Here is a 20,182-nt window from a genome sequence, read left to right as displayed (position 1 = left end):
CATCACCGCCTTTCCTGGTAAGTCATTATCTTTCTGTTTTCTTCCGTTTGCTTTCATGACTGGGCTGCTAGCGTGTTGATGTTACTTATCCAATTCATCCTCAAAGGATTTCTGTAGCCTGCTTGAGAGAGAATTTTGACCTATGCTACGAAGTACTGTAGAAAAGTTTCACAGCAAATGGACTGTTCTAAGGCATATGATTCAATCCCACAACCATGAACCTTCTTCCATGATAAGAAGTACTAAGTCCTCAAGAATTAATCATTCTCCTTGTACATTTTTAACAGACTAAAGTTTCACCTTTGTGAACTCTGTTTATTATGTTACTCACTGACTGTTCTCTGTTGTTGACACATGATTTCTATAGAGATTTTAATGCTACCTGTTAGACAGAGAAGTAGTGGAAGGAGAAGGGGCTTTGGATTTTGCCTTTGCCTGTGCTGGTCATGTGACCTCAGCCAGGTAAGCAAATTTCAAGCACAGGATCTGGCACATAGAAGTCTGCAATAGAAGTTGTTTAAGTGATTTTATTCACTTAAATAAACAAAACTTTTTTTTTTTTTTCCAATAGGTACTTCTAGTCTTAAGCTGAGGAAATATAGATTTAAAATTTCTTTGAGGCTTAATTTTCTCATCTCTAATTTGGAGATCCAACATTCATTTGTGCTTCTCTTAGAAGTTCAGATGTTCTACTGGTATTCTTTAAACTGTTTCTGAAGTGAGAATCCCTCTGTCTGGTTTGGCTTCTGACTCCAAGACATTATACACTGTAGAGAAATTTTTCACTTATCATCACATAACAAACTGAATGTTAGAGTAAGGGTTGAGCCTCTGCAGATATTCTCAAAACTGTTAGCCCACGTGAGACCTAAACCTGCAGTTTTGGTTAACCTAAAAACTGGTGGTTATGAAAAGATGATGATGGGCTGTGTGTGTGTATGTGTGTACCAGGCAGTAATTGATAATAACCTAATTAATCTAAGCATCTTAATTCCTTGTGTCACATTATTCAAAACCTCATAAAATCAAATTATATAATGTCAGGGTTGAAAGGTAGCTAAAGTTACAGGGGCTAAGCAGTCACCTTGTGCTGGGTGTTCTTATTTAATAATAAGTCCCTTATATACAAAAGGGAATGCTATTTTTCTTCTTCCTAACCTTTGGGCCCTTCTATATGCCTGCCTCATTAACTTTTCAGTTGTGTTTCTGCTGAGACTCCCCTGGTACTGCCAATCTGCTCCTCTAAAACATTAAGCTGCTCTCCCTTCTGGAATACCCCAGTTTCTCTCTTCTCTTCCAAACCTGCCCCATTCCTTTTGTGCTTCCAGACCTGGTATAACTTTGAAATTCTTTCAGGACTCTCACGTGATTCATTTATTTCTCCTTTACCTCCTCCTTCTGAGGTTACTTATAATATTCACCCTGGCCACATGATATAATCATATTTTTATCAAATTGTTCCATGTGTAGTTTTCGTGTTTTTGTTATTGAATTATGAACTTTTTGATGGCAGACATGTTGTGTCATACTTTTTCCACCCTTACTTGTGTTGGAAGAGGACTGTGCTCAAGTTAGGCAATCAGTAATATCATACACATATTATAGCAGTCCAGCAAAAGTTTATCCTGCTTTCATAAAATGTTTCAATAGTATTTATTTTCTGAAGTATACTGAATAGCAAGATGTGGCCCTGGAGTATGCTGGCAAACACAAAAGAATTAGGCTTTCAGTCATTTTCCAGGTTGTTAAGCCAATCCATATAATAGCACAAAAGAAAATCTATTTGGATCAGAAACATCTGGATACTCTACTAAATCACTATAGATAAACCAATGACTTGCTACTCAAAATGTGCCCTCATCCCAGTGGTTCAACATACCCTGGGAACTTAATAGACATGAAGAATCACAGGCCTTGCCCCAGGCATGCTAACGTAACATTTACATGTTAATGGTATCCTCAGGTGATTTATGTGCATATGAAATTTGAAAAATTGAAATTCCACCAAAGCTAAAAATTTTGGATAGTACTTTGTGAAAACAAGGTAAAATAACTTTTGGTGTTGCCATCCAAAGAGCTGAACTTTAAGTTTCCCTTTGTACATATAGGCCACATTCTGTCTTTTACATTTGAGAAAAGCAAATTAAGGATAATGAGAAGATTCATTTGCTTTTTGTAAAGTGCCGCACACACATACACACAAATGTGTTTGACTATTATTACTCTTTTTTCAGGTTTACTTAAACGAATTCTCAAGACTAACTCTGGGTTTTTATGGTTTTAGGTCTAACGTTTAAATCTTTAATCCATCTTGAATTGATTTTTGTATAAGGTGTAAGGAAGGGATCCAGTTTCAGCTTTCTACATATGGCTAGCCAGTTTTCCCAGCACCATTTATTAAATAGGGAATCCTTTCCCCATTGCTTGTTTTTCTCAGGTTTGTCAAAGATCAGATAGTTGTAGATATGTGGCGTTATTTCTGAGGGCTCTGTTCTATTCCATTGATCGATATCTCTGTTTTGGTACTAGTACCATGCTGTTTTTGTTACTGTAGCCTTGTAGTATAGTTTGAAGTCAGGTAGTGTGATGCCTCCAGCTTTGTTCTTTTGGCTTAGGATTGACTTGGTGATGGGGGCTCTTTTTTGGTTCCATATGAACTTTAAGGTAGTTTTTTCCAATTCTGTGAGGAAAGTCATTGGTAGCTTGATGGGGATGGCATTGAATCTGTAAATTACCTTGGGCCGTATGGCCATTTTCACGATATTGATTCTTCCTACCCATGAGCATGGAATGTTCTTCCATTTGTTTGTATCCTCTTTTATTTCCTTGAGCAGTGGTTTGTAGTTCTCCTTGAAGAGGTCCTTCACATCCCTTGTAAGTTGGATTCCTAGGTATTTTATTCTCTTTGAAGCAATTGTGAATGGGAGTTCACTCATGATTTGGCTCTCTGTTTGTCTGTTGTTGGTGTATAAGAATGCTTGTGATTTTTGTACATTGATTTTGTATCCTGAGACTTTGCTGAAGTTGCTTATCAGCTTAAGGAGATTTTGGGCTGAGACAATGGGGTTTTCTAGATATACAATCATGTTGTCTGCAAACAGGGACAATTTGATTTTCTCTTTTCCTAATTGAATACCCTTTATTTCCTTCTCCTGCCTAATTGCCCTGGCCAGAAGTTCCAACACTATGTTGAATAGGAGTGGTGAGAGAGGGCGTCCCTGTCTTGTGCCAGTTTTCAAAGGGAATGCTTCCAGTTTTTGCCCATTCAGTATGATATTGGCTGTGGGTTTGTCATAGATAGCTCTTATTATTTTGAGATACGTCCCATCAACACCTAATTTATTGAGAGTTTTTAGCATGAAGGGTTGTTGAATTTTGTCAAAGGCCTTTTCTAGGCATTACCATTCAGGACATAGGCATGGGCAAGGACTTCATGTCTAAAACACCAAAAGCAATGGCCACAAAAGCCAAAATTGACAAATGGGATCTAATTAAACTCAAGAGCTTCTGCACAGCAAAAGAAACTACCATCAGAGTGAACAGGCAACCTACAAAATGGGAGAAAATTTTCGCAACCTACTCATCTGACAAAGGGCTAATATCCAGAATCTACAATGAACTCCAACAAATTTACAAGAAAAAAACAAACAACCCCATCAAAAAGTGGGCAAAGGACATGAACAGACACTTCTCAAAAGAAGACAGTTATGCAGCCAAAAAACACATGAAAAAATGCTCACCATCACTGGCCATCAGAGAAATGCAAATCAAAACCACAATGAGATACCATCTCACACCAGTTAGAATGGCAATCATTAAAAAGTCAGGAAACAACAGGTGCTGGAGAGGATGTGAGAAATAGGAACACTTTTACACTGTTGGTGGGACTGTAAACTAGTTCAACCATTGTGGAAGTCAGTGTGGCGATTCCTCAGGGATCTAGGACTAGAAATTCCATTCGACCCAGCCATCCCATTACTGGGTATATACCCAAAGGACTATAAATCATGCTGCTATAAAGACACATGCACACGTATGTTTATTGCGGCATTATTCACAATAGCAAAGACTTGGAACCAACCCAAATGTCCAACAATGATAGACTGGATTAAGAAAATGTGGCACATATACACCATGGAATACTATGCAGCCATAAAAAGTGATGAGTTCATGTCCTTTGTAGGGACATGGATGAAATTGGAAATCATCATTCTCAGTAAACTATCGCAGGAACAAAAAACCAAAAACCGCATATTCTCACTCACAGGTGGGAATTGAACAATGAGAACACATGGACACAGGAAGGGGAACATCACACTCTGGGGACTGTTGTGGGGTTGTGGGAGGGGGGAGGGATAGCATTGGGAGATATACCTAATGCTAGATGACGAGTAAGTGGGTGCAGCGCACCAGCATTGCACATGTATACGTATGTAACTAACCTGCACATTGCACACATGTACCCTAAAACCTAAAGTATAATAATAAATAAACAAATAAATAAAGTAAAAAAAAAAGGCTAACTCTGAAGCCATGGAATAAAACAGATAGAGATCATGTATTGTTCTCCAAAGATTCTCCATCTTATACCTGTAGAGCTGGTCTACACCATGGTCTTGTCATAGGAAACAACAAAATAGTAAGAGTGGGATGTTAGAATGAGATCAACAAATAACTTTACCTTTGAACAGATGTTAAATTGCAGTGTATGGGACTCAATTTACTATTATCAAATGTCTTCCCTATAAAAATACACATTTATCTGACTGGAAAGACATTCAGAGTTTTAGGCAGACAAACAAATGTACATGAACATCTAACCTGCTTTAAAATTCTAAACATTTCTATTAAGCGCTGGGTCAAAATTCCGGTTCTTGTTGAGTTGTCTTTTTTCTTCTTTGCAGCTCTCTCACTGGGCTTGACTAAATGAAGAAGTTAGGTTTGTTGTCTGCAATAGTCTAAGGCTTTTAGAAAACTCAACTTGGGATGTCCTCAACAATAAGAAAAGTTGTGTCTGAATTTACTTATGATCCTAGGTAAATCTTCACATATTAGATACAGGGCATAGAAACTCTAAGCGTCCTAGTGTGGCTGTATTCTAGGCACAAATACTATTGAAGATAACTCAATGGCAGAGCTTTAAAACAAACAGTCTCTATTTCACCCTAGAGTAATGTTTATTCAAGTTTTTTTTACATTTGTTGCTTGGCTATGAAAATATTATACACTGGGTCTTCCTTTGGCATCCTGAAAGCTGGGACATGGACAAGATAAACCAGACATTTGTGAGAGAATTCATTCTTCTGGGACTCTCTGGTTACCCCAAACTTAAGATCATTTTCTTTGCTCTGATTCTAATTATGTATGTAGTGATTCTAATTGGCAATGGTGTTCTGATCATAGTAAGCATCTTGGATTCTCGTCTTCACATGCCCATGTACTTCTTTCTGGGCAACCTCTTTTTCCTGGATATCTGCTATACAACCTCCTCCATTCCCTCAACATTGGTGAGCTTAATCTCAAAGAAAAGAAACATTTCCTTCTCTGGATGTGCAGTGCAGATGTTCTTTGGGTTTGCAATGGGGTCAACAGAATGTTTCCTCCTTGGCATGATGGCATTTGATCATTATGTGGCCATCTGTAACCCTCTGAGATACCCCATCATCATGACCAAGGTGGTGTATGTACTGATGGCTTCTGTATCATGGCTTTCCGGTGGAATCAGTTCAATTGTGCAAACATCACTTGCCATGCGATTGCCTTTCTGTGGGAACAATATTATTAATCATTTCTTATGTGAGATCTTAGCTGTCCTAATATTAGCTTGTGCTGATATATCTGTCAATATTGTTATCCTAGCAGTGTCAAATATTGCTTTCCTAGTTCTTCCTCTGCTCGTGGTTTTTTTCTCCTATATGTTCATCCTCTACACCACCTTGCGAATGAACTCAGCCACAGGAAGACACAAGGCATTTTCTACGTGCTCAGCTCACCTGACTGTTGTGATCATATTTTATGGTACCATCTTCTTTATGTATGCAAAACCTAAGTCCCAGGACCTCCTTGGGAAAGACAACTTGCAAGCTACAGAGGGGCTTGTTTCCATGTTTTATGGGGTTGTGACCCCCATGTTAAACCCCATAATCTATAGCCTGAGAAATAAAGATGTAAAAGCTGCTATAAAATATTTGCTGAGCAGGAAAGCTATTAACCAGTAAGATAAAAGGGATATATGGGTCTTTTATGTATAATTAGCTTGCCTTAGCCATTTCACAATATATATATGATGTGATTTGGCTGTGTCCCCACCCAATTTTTGAATTGTAGCTCCTATAGTCCCCATATGTTGTAGGATTGACCTGGTGGGAGGTAACTGAATCATGGGAGTGGGTTTTTCACATGCTGCTCTTGTGATAGTGAATAAATTTCATGAGAACTGATGGTTTCATTAAAAGCACAGTTCCTTTGTACCTGCTTTCTTGCCTGCCACCATGTAAAATGTGCCTTTGCTTCTCCTTCACCACCCACCATGATTGTGAGGCCTCCCAGCCATGTGGAACTGTGAGTCCATTAAACCTTCTTTTCTTTATAAATTACCCAGTCTTTGGTATTTCTTCATAGCGTTATGAAAATGGACTAATACACTAAATTGGTAACAGGTAGTGGGGTGCTGCTATAAGGATACCTGAAAATGTGGAAGTGACTTTGGAACCAGGTAACAGCAGAGGTGGAACAGTTTGGAGAGCTCAGAAAAAGATAGGAAAGTGTGGGAAAGTTTGGAACTTCCTAGAGACTTGCTGAATGGCTTTGACCAAAATGCTGATAGTGATATAGACAATAAAGTTCAGGCTGAAGTGGTCTCAGATGGAGATGAAGAACTTGTTGGGAACTTGAGCAAAGGTGACTCTTGTTATGCTTTAGCAAAGAGACTGGTGGCATTTTGCTTCTGCTCTAGAGATCTGTGGTACTTTGAACTTCAGAGAGATGATTTAGGGTATCTGTCAGAAGAAATTCTAAGTAGGCAAAGCATTCAAGAGGAAGCAGAGCATAAAAGTTTGGAAAATTTGCAGCCTGACAATGCAATAGAAAAGAAAAACCTATTTTTTGAGGAGAAATTCAAGCCTGCTACAGAAATTTGTATAAGTAACGAGGAGCCAAGTGTTAATTGCCAAGACAATGGGGAAAATGTCTCTAGGGCATATCAGAGACCTTCCTGGCAGCCCCTCCCATCACAGGACTGGAGACCTAGGGGGAAAAAATGGTCTGAGCCAGGCTCAGGGCCACCCTGCTGTGTGCAGCCTAAAGACTTGTTGCCCTGTGTCCCAGCTGCTCTAGCCATGGCTAAAAGGGGCCAGGGTAAAGCTTGGGCCATGGCTTCAGAGGGTGCAAGCCCCAAGACTTGGCAGCTTCCACATATTGTTGAGCCTGCAGGTGCACAGAAGTCAAGAATGAAGGTTTGGGAACTTCTGCCTAGATTTCAGATTTATGGAAACATCTGGATGTCCAGGCAGGAGTTTGCTGCAGGGGCAGGGTCCCCATGGAGAACCTCTGCTAGGACAGCACAGAAGGGAAATGTGGGGTTGGAGCCCCCATGCAAAGTCCCCACTGGGGCACTGCCTAGTTGAGGTGTGAGAAGAGGGCCACTGTCCTCCAGAACTCAGAATGGTAGATCCACCAACATCTTGCACCATGCATCTAGAAAAGCAAGCCTGTAAAAGCAGCCGAGAGGGAGGCTGTACCCTGCAAAGCCACAGTGGTGGAGCTGCCTAAGGCCATGACAGCCCACCTCTTGCATCACTGTGACCTGGACATGGAATCAAAGGAGATCATTTTGGAACTTCAAGGTTTAATGACTACCCTATTGGATTTGGACTTCATGGAGCTTGTAGCCCTTTGTTTTGGTCAATTTCTTCCATTTGGAATGGGTGTATTTACCCAGTGCCTGTATCCCCTTTGTATCTATGAAGTAACTAACTTCCTTTTGGTTTTACAGGCTCATAGGCAGAAGGGACTTGCCTTGTCTCAGATAAGACTTTGGACCACAGACTTTTAAGTTAATGCTGAAATGAGTTAAAACTTTGGGGGACTGTTGGGAAGGCATGATTGGTTTTGAAATGTGAGGACATGAGATTTGGAAGGCGCTGGGGCAGAATGATAGGGTTTGGCTGTGTCCCCACCCAAATCTCATCTTGCTCCTCCTCTGATGCCTGCCATTATTGTGAGGCCTCCGCAGCCATGTGGAACTGTGAGTTCATTAAACCTCTTTTTCTTTATAAATTACACAGTCTCAGGTATTTCTTCATATCAGTATGAAAATGGACTAATACAATACTTGTATTAAAAGATCATCTTGTGTACCATAAATACGTACAATTTTTGTCATTTAAAATTAAAAGAAGAAGCATAGAAATGGCATTATTGTGCAACTATTGAGGACCTTATCTGAGAAAAGCAAAATTATGAGGAGAGATTTTTATTCTTTGCCCTCACTACCTTTGATTATCTAGAATCACTGAGAACAGTAATCCGCTGTTACTGAAATTCTAACAGTAAACAGATTCGAACGGGTTCTGACCCAGATATCACGAAGACAATAAATTCCTTCAGTTATTTTCTCTGGCAATATCCAAAACAAGTATATCTGGTGTATTTGGTGCAACACAGTAGAAAACACCAAACAAAAGCTTTGAAAATAGATGGCAGGAGTATAAATTCAAAACTACTTTAGTAGTATCAGGCAGGTTTTTTCATGTTTTTAAAACTGTAGTTTCCTTATCTCCAAAAAGGGAGCAAATAAATCCTGCTCCCAGTGTTATTGTAAATATTCAGTAAGTTGCACAAAATACCTGACATAATGTGCCAAGTTCATTGTGGTTTCCTTTGGAGAGAACGTTGAGATTGACTTCTCCTATGAGTCCCAACTGAGGAACTGAAGTAAGGACTCCAAAGTGAAGACAAAGGATACTAGCTAGCACATCTTATTTTTGTAAGCCACCAATTATTTGGGTCCGTATATCTTTCATAAATCTTCCTAACATTGTCAATCACCACACCTGCTTGCTCATTCTCCCACATATTTGTATAAAGAAAACATCTGAAACCTGTGGAAGACTGGAAACACTGTTCTAATCTAAGTCAAGTAAGAAGGTACTGCAAAAAAGCAAGTAAGAAGGTATTGCAAAAAAACCTCTTGAAGTTTTGGGTGCCTGCAAGTCTGGCTTGGTGAATGGGGCTTGCTGAGCTTTCCCTCTCTAGGCCGTAGATAACAGAGAAACAGGTCAACAGGTCTAGAAGGGGGCTGGAGGATGAGTATTTTACGCTGAAAATAACCAGAAGCGTTTGGGACATCAACAAGATAAACCAGACATTTTAGAGAGAATTCATTCTCCAAAAAGGCTGAAATTAGTGACTGTTATAAGAAAAGTATTTCATTTTACATTCCAGTGAGTTTAAACTCTTCGGTAAACCTATTACAATCATTTTTGTTTCTTTTCCTGTAGATTCTTCTGACATGGCCAAGCACAGCATATCCTTGCTGCACATCACCAGTCATTTTTACAGCTGCTCTTAGTCTTAATTTCCTATGTAAATTTCCTTTTTCTGTTGGTTTTAGAGCCATGACATGACCCCCGTCCTCCTACATGGGGGGTTTATGCCCAGCCAATCCACTTCCTTGGTTTAGGCTTAGATGATCTAGTCACTGAAGTCCTGCTGCACTCCTACTATCCTACCAGGAAGCATGGGCTGTACAATAAACCTCCAGCTGTGGATCCCTCCTATTACTTAACTTGAATCACACTGGATGCTGGTTTTGGTTCAATTAGGACAAGTGTGCACCACACTCTGTGGGTGAGGCTTTTTAACTTCTGCCCACTCCCACTGGGATGAGCCCTATGTGTTGTTCTGACCCTAGTTTAGCTTTTTCCCAACTTTGACTTATGGCACTCAGCTTTTAGGAACATGTCACTATGACAAGGTCCTGCTTCTGTTGTCTCTTAAGCACTTTATTATTTTTTTTTTTCCATAAGGGGAAGAGGGCCAGCATCTCATATCTGTGTTTATATCAGATTGAATTATTTATTTATAAAAGTTGATTCAAATGCTTTCCACTGCTCTACAAAAAGTTGGTACAATATTGTTCCAGTTTAGACAAGTTCTGTTCATGTTGATGAATGCTCAGAAAATTAAGTTTTAAAACTAATCTATCCTCCCAGAAAATTGAGAAATCTCAAAAGATTATTACATGTATGACTTTGTGACAAATAATAAATATTTTAGAAAATTTTAAAAATTGTGGAGAAGTATAAAAAAGTAAAAAATGTTATTACTATTGCTACCTCCTATAGCCAACAACTGTTAAAATTTTATTATTTCTCTCACTAATTTGGAGTCATAAAATTAATCATTTTTTGTTATGTACCATGAACACCTGGAATTACTATTTGGAAAGTATTTTTTAATTGTGTGTGCAACTTTTTAGGTTTTTACAGAATAAATTTTAGAAAATTAAATTATTATGGGAAGTGATATAAATTTTTAACTTCCCTTGTTAAATTATATCCCTTCCTCTAAATTATATCATGCTTTGTTAATGATACTCTAAGGGCTTCCCCATATTTTTACAGCTCTGGTGTGTGTGTGTGTGTGTATAAACATTTAATTTTGGAAAATTTCAGTTAAAAGAAAAATAATTTTTTAATTAAACCTCATGTGCCACTTATCTTTAATTAGGAGCTCATTGTTTTATTATTATCTGTACTTAGTTATCCCTTTTCTCCAGATTATTTTAAGCAAGTACTGGGAAAAATATCTTTTATTTTGAAATAATTTTAGACTTATAGGAAGTTTCAAGAATCACAAAAGAATTTCCTTTAAGCCTTCACCCAGAATCTTTAGATATTAACATCTTACCATGCTTGTTTTACCATTTCTTTCTCTTTATATGTACATGTATGTGTGTATATTATATATATTTATTTATATACAGCTATTTGAGAGTAAGTTGTAGATACTATGTTTCTTTACTCCTTAGTATTTTACTCTGTCTTCTTAGCATCAAAGACATTCTTTTACCATAACCATGATACAATTATCATCATACAGTTACAATACTATAATTGAATTTAATGGTCTGTAAATAATAACTTTTGGCAAAATCTAGCCCACTACCTGTATTTTCGTGTCCCCCAAACTAAGAATTATGTCTACATTTTTAAACTGTTGAAAAGAATTTTCAGCCTTTTTGCACTGGTTTCTCCCCATCTTCGTGTATTTAACTACCTTTGGTCTTTGATGTTGGTGACCTTCGGATGGGGTCTCTGAGTGGACGTGCTATTCCTTTCTGTTTGTTAGTTTTCCTTCTAACAGTCAGGCCCCTCTGCTGCAGGTCTGCTGGAGTTTGCTGAAGGTCCACCCAAGACCCTGTTTGCCTGGGTATCACCAGTGGAGGCTGCAGAACAGCAAAGATTGCTGCCTGTTCTTTCCTCTGGAAGCTTTGTCTCAGAGGGGCACCTGCCAGATACTAGCCAGAGCTCTCCTGTATGAGGTGTCTGTCAGCCGCTCCTGGGAGGTGTCTCCCAATCAGGATACATGGGGGTCATGGACCCACTTGAGGAGGCAGTCTGACCCTTAGCTGAGCTCGAACAGTGTGCTGGGAGATCTGCTGCTCTCTTCAGAGCCATCAGGCAGGGATGTTTAAATCTGCTGAAGCTGTGTCCACAGCCACCCCTTCCCCCAGGTGCTCTGTCCCAGGGAGATGGGGGTTTTATCCATAGGTCTTTGACTGGGGCTGCTGCCTTTTTTTCAGAGATGCCCTTCCCGGAGAGGAGAAAAGTAGAGAGACAGTCGGGCCATAGCAGCCTTGCTGAGCTGTGGTGGGCTCTGCCCAGTTTGAACTTCCCAGCAGCTTTCTTTATACTATGACGGTAAAACCGCCTACTCAAGCCTCAGCAATGGCGGACGCCCCTCTCCCCACCAAGCTGGAGCGTCCCAGGTCGATCTCAGACTGCTGCTGTGCTGGCAGCAAGAATTTCAAGCCAGTGGATCTTGGTTTGCTGGGCTCCATGGGAGTGGGACCCGCCGGGCCAGACCACTTGGTTCCCTGGCTTCAGCCCCCTTTCCAGGGGAGTGAACAGTTGTGTCTCGCTGGCATACCAGGTGCCACAGGGGTCTAGAAAAAAAAAAAACAAAAAACTCCTGCAGCTAGTTCAGTGTCTGCCTGAATGGCCTCCCAGTTTTGTGCTTGAAACCCAGGGCCCTGGTGGCGTAGGCATCAGAGGGAATCTCCTGGTCTGTGGTTTGCAAAGACTGTGGGAAAAGTACAGTGTCTGGGCTGGAGTGCAACTTTTGTCAGGCTCAGTCCCTCACAGCTTCCCTTGGGTAGGGGAGAGAATTCTCTGACCCCTTGTGCTTCCTGGGTGAGACAATGCCCCACCCTGCTTCGGCTCACCCTCGGTGGGCTGCACCCACTGTCCAACCAGTCCCAATGAGATGAACTGAGTACCTCAGTTGTAAATGCGGAAATCACCTGCCTTCTGTGTCGATCTTGCTGGGAGCTGCAGACCGGAGCTATTCCTATTCGGCCATCTTGAAAAGAAAGAACTTGAGCATCCATAAAGTTATTAAAACTTTTTATTTGAAGATAACTATAGAACCAAAGTAAATAATATATAGAGTACCATGTACCCCTCATCAGCTTCCTCTAATTATGACATTTTGTGTTATGGTAGCATAATATCAAAACCACAACATTGTCATTGGTTCAAAACTATTAACAAGACTGTAGAACTTGTTCAGTTTTCACTATTTTTTCATGTATTCATGTGTTGCTGTGTGTGTGTGTGTAGTTCTATGCAATTTTATTCCATGTATAGATTCTTGTAACCACCACCATAATCAAAACATGTGACTGATCAGTCACTACCAGGGAACTCCCTCTTGCTACCCTGTGATGTTTTACTTTATGTGTCAACTTTGTTAGGCTATGGCACCCAGTTGTTTGGTCAAATACCAATCTAGATGTTAATGTGAAGTTAGTTTTAGATGTGATTAACGTTTCAATCAATAACTTTTGAGTAAAGCAGATTACCTTATGTAATGTGGGTGGACCTCCTTCAATCTGCTGTCAACATTAAAAAACTGAGTTCCCCAGAAAAGAAAGGAATTCTGCCTCCATAGTGTCTTCATTCAGACATGAGCCTACGACAACTCCTGCCAGAATTTCTTGCCTGCCCTGCAGATCTCAGATGTGGCATCCCCAACATTGCATGAGTCAATTCCTTAAAATAAATTTTTTGCTTGTGCTCTTACTCTCTCTCTCTCTCTCTCTCACACACAGACACACACACACACACACACACACACAGCTCTGTACAGGGGATCTGTTCTCTTCTTTCTTGCCTATTAAATTTCTGCTCCTTAACCCACTCCATGTGTGTGAGTCCATGTCATTAATCTGTGTGGCATGAGATGACGAACCACAGGTATTTCCCCAGACAACGAAGCTACTTCAGTGATTTTCTCACTCCATCATTTCTTTTACATTTATCCTACTGTTATCTGACAGTTCATAGGTATCTAATAAATGCTCTGGATAGTCAGTGAAGATATTCCACTTTGGTTGCTTGAATGTCTCCCAAGCCTTTGCGAGCTTTGGGAATAGTTGGGCTTGTAGCTCTCTATTAGTTCTTCTTTGCTTGGACCCATGAAGTTTCAGCATTCTGCAAGTGTGGCTTAGTATTTAGCAACAGCTACAACGGAACCCTTTTGGTGGGCTCTGGAGCTTTTTCTTTGCCAAGCCTTTTTTACTTCCAGAACTCTTCACTGTAAACTCCAGTTGTCTAGTCTCCTGAATTTTATTCTGATCCTTTTCAATCTAGTGAGACCACTGGAATCTTTTTGGGATCCTTTTCCATGAACCAGAGTCTAACAAGTAATCATAAAGTTCTCTTAATTTTAGTTTTCTTTCCCTCAAAGTCACAGTTCTGCCCTGATTGTTCAATTTTTAAAAACTATTATTTCATTTATTTTGTCCAATTTTCTAATAGTTCATGATCGAGGGTAAAACTGGTCCTAGCTAGTTTATTATTGCCAGAAGCAGATGTTCCCTGTAACTTTTCTGATTGTGTCATTTTTATTTGGTCAGAATATATAACATTCATATATTATACTTGCATCCTCATTCCCAGTTTTATTTTCTTAGATCTATAATTAAATTTATTAAATGCTTTCCACTTAGCTTTTTGCCCAAGTTTCTTTATCTTTTTTTGTTTGAGTGAGTATTTTCTCATCAACTCCACAAAGGGATTGTGAGTATAGCATTCCTTGGATCTTGCACTTTTAAACATATTTTAATAGTATTGATATTTGAAGGACAATTTGAATAGATAAAATTTTTTGGTATGTGTTTTCTGAGTGTTTTGAAAATGCACTACATTGTATGATTATTTTGAGAAGTCTGATGCTGAATTAAGACTTTTGCCTTTGTAAAGTATTAATCTTTTTAATTTTAAAAACTTGAAGATTTTTTGTTTTTATCTTCAAACCTTAATAGTTTTACTGGGCTATGTCTTAGGATTGATTTAGCTGTGTAAATTTTTCCAGGAATCTGGTGAATGCTTTCAGCATTTCTATATTTACAGAAATTTTTTCTAAACTTGTTTTAAATACTAATTCTATTCTATTGTTTTATTTTCTGTTTTAGAGATTCAAATTTTACATACTTGTAAAAGAAACGATATTTCTTCTTTGCCTGTGTTTCATTTCAACTACGTGTGAATAGATTTTCTTGAACTTTGTTTTGTTGATTGCTTTACTGCCTTTATTCAAGGCCCTTATTACATTTCATTTTAATCTTTTGTTACCTTGGCTATGTTTATTTTAGTCTTCACTTCCAAAATTAGTTTTTTCTTTTCTTTCTTTTCTGAGTTCAATCAAATATCTTTTCATTTCTTCCTGGTGTGTTATTATGTCCCTTTCTGTAAATTTTTGAATTTCTGATTCAATGTGGTTTTAAACTCCCCTGAAGTGCTTGTTTAAGGATATATATATATATATTTTTATCAGTTTTTAATGTTGTGTTACTATTTTTATTTACTTCTTGTGTATTTATACTTTTGTTGGACAGGGGCAGAGATTTCCATCAGCTAAGGGGTTTTGATTCTCATTTTCTATTTCATTTAATAGTAGTTTTGAATATAGCCTACTTTAATCTATTCATTTCATTATTTTGGATAGTTTATAACGTTTTTAGGTCACAAGTGCCCTCATCTGTCTGTGATGTGTGGTAAAATTTCATTACATGACTGCTTTGCTTCTTTATAGCATTGGCTTACTAAAGCCAATTTTACTCTTTGTCCTGAAAGCTCTTTGATTCTCCTCCTCCTGCATTTTTATATTGCCTGGCTACATGAGGAGGAATTGTATGCTTTCTGGTATTTTAGTCCTTTTCTTTTGCAGGATCCAAATTTTTCTTTCTTTCTTTCTTTTTTTTTTTTTTTTTTAACTTCAAGATCTCCAAAGGTTCCTGTCCCTTCCTTTTCACTTAACTTTTACCCAAGAAGCCATGGCTTTCAAAGATAGCTACCTCAAGTCATACATACCTGTGTTAAGGGCTCTGTCCTTGGTTTTAGATCAATCTTAAGTCTGCCTGCTTCTGTTCCCTTCTATCTTTCCATGAAAATCTTTGCTCACTGGGAGCATGAGATGGGTTAGGTTTTGGTGTTAAATTTTGTGTTTACAGGTAACTTGAAGTTTAGATATTTTCTTATTTCTAGTTATGTCTACTATGTGGGTTTGGAGAGTTTTATTTTTTCTTCTGTTACATTCTGTATTTTTGGAAGATATGTAGGGAGGTGTGGATTTAAGCAGCTGCCATTATCATCAACTGCTCATAAGTGTATATGCATTTTTAAAATGTTGACCATTTAATAGATTGAAAATAACATCTCATTTCTGAATTTGTTAACTTTTATTTGCATAGAAGTGAAATTGAACATGTTTGTATATTAATTTGCTAGTCTGTCTTAGTTTATAATTTATATTTATTATTTATCCATTTTCTACTTTGGTTTCAATGGAAATTTGGGCAAAGTAAATACATTAAAAATTCCATTTGCTTTGAAAAATTCTTTATATATTGAGGTTATCATTAGTTCATGTATATAGTAGTTTTTTTAATTTTTAAAGATCTTTGATTGCTTTTCATATTTTGTATTTATAGTGTTAGCATTATTTTTTCATGATAATTTTTAAACAACTGCTGCTTATAGAGAAACCATTAATTATTACATATTTTTATGTTACTAGGTAACTAAACATTTTTACAATTCCAATAGATTTCTTGGTTGATTCTCCTCCATTTTCTTTAAAAAATTGGATATTAGTATTGATAACTTTCTCTTTTATTCCAATATTTATAACATTAAATTTGTGTTTCCTTTTGCATGCATTGGATTATCCGTAACAATTAATGTTAAACAATAATGGTATTAGAAGCTATCCTTGTCTTAAACCTAACTTTCACAGGAATGTGTTTTAAAATGGAGTGTGATATGACTCGTGGTTTGAAAGTATATCTCTTTCTTATATTGAAATTTTATTTTATTTATAATTTCAACTTTTATTTTAGACTCAGGGGGTATATGTGGGGGGTACATGTGAGGGTTTGGAGTACGATTGATCCCATCACCCAGGTAGTGAGGATAATACCCAACAGTTAGTTTTTCAACCCTTGCGCCTCTTTTTCCTGTCCCCCTCTATTACTTCCAGTGTCTATACTTGCCATCTTTATGTCCATGAGTACCCAAAGTTTAGCTCCCACTTATAAGCGAGAACATGTAATATTTGGCTTTCTGTTCCTGCATTATTTTCTTTAGCTTAATGGCCTGCAGCTGCATCCATGTCCCTGCAAATCACATGAGTGCATTCTTTTTTATGGCAGCATAGTATCCTATGACGTATATGTACCACATTTGCTTTATCGGTCTCCCAGGGATGGGCACCTAGGTTGACTCCATGTCTTTGCTATTATTAATAGTGCTGCAATGAACATGGGAGTTCACGTGTGTCTTTTTGGTGGAACGATTTATTTTCCTTTGGGTATATATCCAGTAATGGGGATTGCTGGGTCAAAGAGTGGCTCTGTTTTAAGTTCTTTAAGAAATCTTCAAACTGCTTTCCACAGTGGCTGAACTAATTTAAGTCCCCAAATGAATGTGTAAGTGTTCCCTTTTCTCTGCAGCCTTGACAGCATCTGTTGTTTTCTGACTATAGCCATTCTGACTGGTGTGGGATTGTATCTCATTGTGGTTTTGATTTGCATTTCTCTGATGTTTAGTGATATTGAGCATTTTTTTATATGTTCATTGGCAACATGTATGCCCTTTTTTGAGAAGCATCTGTTCATATCTCTTGTCTATTTTTAATGGGGTTATTTGACTTTTTCTTGTAAATTTGTTTAAGTTCCTGATAGATTCTGGATATTAGACCTTTGTCAAATGCACAGTTTGCAAATATTTTCTCCCATTCTGTAGGTTGTCTGTTTACTCTGTTGATAGTTTCTTTTGCTGTGCAGAAGCTCTTTGGTTTAATTATGTCCCACTTAATCAATTTTTGTTTTTGTTGCAATTGCTTTCAAGTATTTATTCATAAATTATTTTACAAGGCCTATGTCTACAATGGCATTTGCTTCAAGGATTCTTATAGTTTGAGGTCTTACATTTTGTTTTTTCAAAAATCCTCCATTGCAACAGGATTTTCAAATTAATTAATACACCACTGTATTTATAACATATTCTCATTCTAAAAATTACATCTTTATATGTCATTCTACTGCTTGTATTTTCACAATTTAACATATTCCTATTTTTTCTTTTTGTTTTAAATTAGCTAACTAAAATTTCATTTACTGTTAATTTTTTATGAATTCATCTGAGTTAAATTTTTTGTTTTCTAATATCTGCTTTTGGTTCATTTGACAAATATTTATTTAAAGTACTTTTTAAATCTTCAGCACTGTTGAAGAAACTAGGGATTCAAGATAGTATAGAAATGGAAAGTTTGGTGTTCTCTTGAGACTTACAGTTTACAAATGGAAACACAAAATACCTAAATAAATAAATAATAGCTGATATAACTTCATACATGTTGCAGTTCCATAAAAAAACTGAATCAAATTGTCTTGAGCCAATGCCATTTTAAATAGAAGCCTTTGTTGTTATTAATTTCTTTTTTACCTTAGTTTATTTGTATACTTTTAAAAAAAGAATTAGTTGGCTAATACACATGATATATATGTATATTATATATACCTTCTCTTTTATAGCTTTTAAATAATTAATTTATTTAAAATTGCTAGTCCAGGAAGGAGATATCTTCAAGTTCAATTGCATGACAGCCTGAGAGATTATTCCTGAAGATGTTTAGAAGGAGGAAGTGTGTACTATGCTACCTGGATTCATACCTCAGCATTTCCCCATCTCTATCAAGAGAATACAGGGATGCCAACCCCCAACTCCATGCAGTCTAAAATCTGTGTATAACTTTTGACTTCCCCAAAACTTAACTACTAGTAGCCTACTGTTGATTGGAAGCCTTACTGATAACATAAATGCTTGACTAACATATATTCTGTATGTTATATGGATGATAGACTACATTTTTACAATAAATTAAGCTACAGAAAAGAAAATGTTTTTAAGAAAATCATAAGGTAAAGAAAATGTTATTAAGATAATAAGGTAAAGAAAATACATTTAGTATTTATTAAGTGGAAATGGATCATCATAAAAGTCTTCATCCTCATGTTTTTCATGTTGAGCAGGCTGAGGAAGAGGAGGAAGAGGAAAGGTTGGTCTTGCTGTTTGAGGGGTGGTAGAGGTTGAAGGAAATTCATGCATAAGTGGACCTGTGCAATTCAAACCCATGTTCAAGGGCCAACTATTGCGAATCCTCAAGGGCTAAGGTGGGCATTGATTATGATTTGTGTTTTAGTTTAAGTTATCCCTAAATCTGCCCTGTCTTCTTAAGTAAACCACAGTTGCCTGTACTCTCAAGAGAGGTCACACACAAGGATTTGCAGGTTTAGTCCAACCCCAGAACCTTTTGAAGAACCTGGGCTCCACAGTTTTTCCAGCAGAGCTGCTTTTTAGTGAAGCTGAGAGGGAAACATGAGTTCAAGGACATTCAGCTGATTGTGAGAATTAGAATAACAATGATTAAGTGAAAGGGTCTGTGTCGAATTGGTTGGATTCCAGCTCCACCACATACCTGATTTGTGAACAACTTAAGCCATTTAATCTCTTTTTACTCAGGTTGCTCATTTGGCAAGTGGAAGTGACAATATGGTTGATGAAATGGAATAAAATGTTACCAATACCAACTCTAGCATTATTGCTTGTATTAAATTACTGTGTGTAAAGAATTTAGAAGAGTGTCTAGAGCACAGTAATAACTCAATAAGCATTCTGGATTTTTACTATTTATTATTATTACTTTTAGTATTATCACTGCAGCCAGGACCCTGTTCCACGTGTATTTCAGTTGTTCTTTCCTTATGTTGCTAACACCTTGTAAGTAAATCATTCTCCCCTGTAAACTCCTGCTACCCTTCATTTCTGTGGCATTCAAAGCCTTGCCTTTGTTTCCTGATTAATTTTTTTCCACACTGTATAGCCATCTTTCTCATTACATTGCAATTATTTGTGGTGGTACCATGTTTCTTTGGTGATATGGAAGCCACTCTGTATTGATTTGCTTCTGTGCTAGTTGAGAGCCAATTGTAGCTGTTTAGGTAATCAGGTCGACCTCAATCCTAAAAAGCACTATAAGAGGAATTGTCAGTTCATCCCCATCTCCCTTCTGTAGGCTCCAATCTTTGAAAGTACTGCAGTGGTCTTTGGGGAAAAAAGTTGCAAAGTAAAGCTGAAGCAAGACTCAAGACAATTGAGAGACAGTGTCAAATAATAAAAGGGTGATGATATTAAAGTCACAGGTGGAGTTTTATGAATCATTGTGCCACTAGCTGCCTGAGGGTCTAGGCCAGATTGCATCGCTTTTTTGGACTTCAATTTTTTATTAGTATAAAATAATCTACCATTCAATAAGAAATGATGGATAAACAAAATATGATGCAATTTATAATCTCAACAAGATATCACTTTAATTTGACTTACCATTATTACAT

The 20,182-nt window shown here is 37.6% G+C and overlaps 1 protein-coding gene across 1 annotated transcript; it reads left to right on the top strand.

Moving 5' to 3' along the window:
- The first annotated feature begins 5,238 nt into the window (after positions 1-5,238).
- Positions 5,239-6,218, top strand: LOC129044515 (olfactory receptor 13C4). Its single transcript, XM_054502453.1, has one exon. It carries the CDS (start codon positions 5,262-5,264, stop codon positions 6,216-6,218), a length of 957 nt encoding a protein of 318 aa, XP_054358428.1. The 5' UTR covers positions 5,239-5,261.
- Positions 6,219-20,182: the final 13,964 nt, after the last annotated feature.

Source organism: Pongo pygmaeus, chromosome 13, assembly GCF_028885625.2.
Source record: "Pongo pygmaeus isolate AG05252 chromosome 13, NHGRI_mPonPyg2-v2.0_pri, whole genome shotgun sequence".
Taxonomy (NCBI): domain Eukaryota; kingdom Metazoa; phylum Chordata; class Mammalia; order Primates; family Hominidae; genus Pongo; species Pongo pygmaeus.
This window is presented reverse-complemented; position numbering and strand designations above follow the sequence as displayed.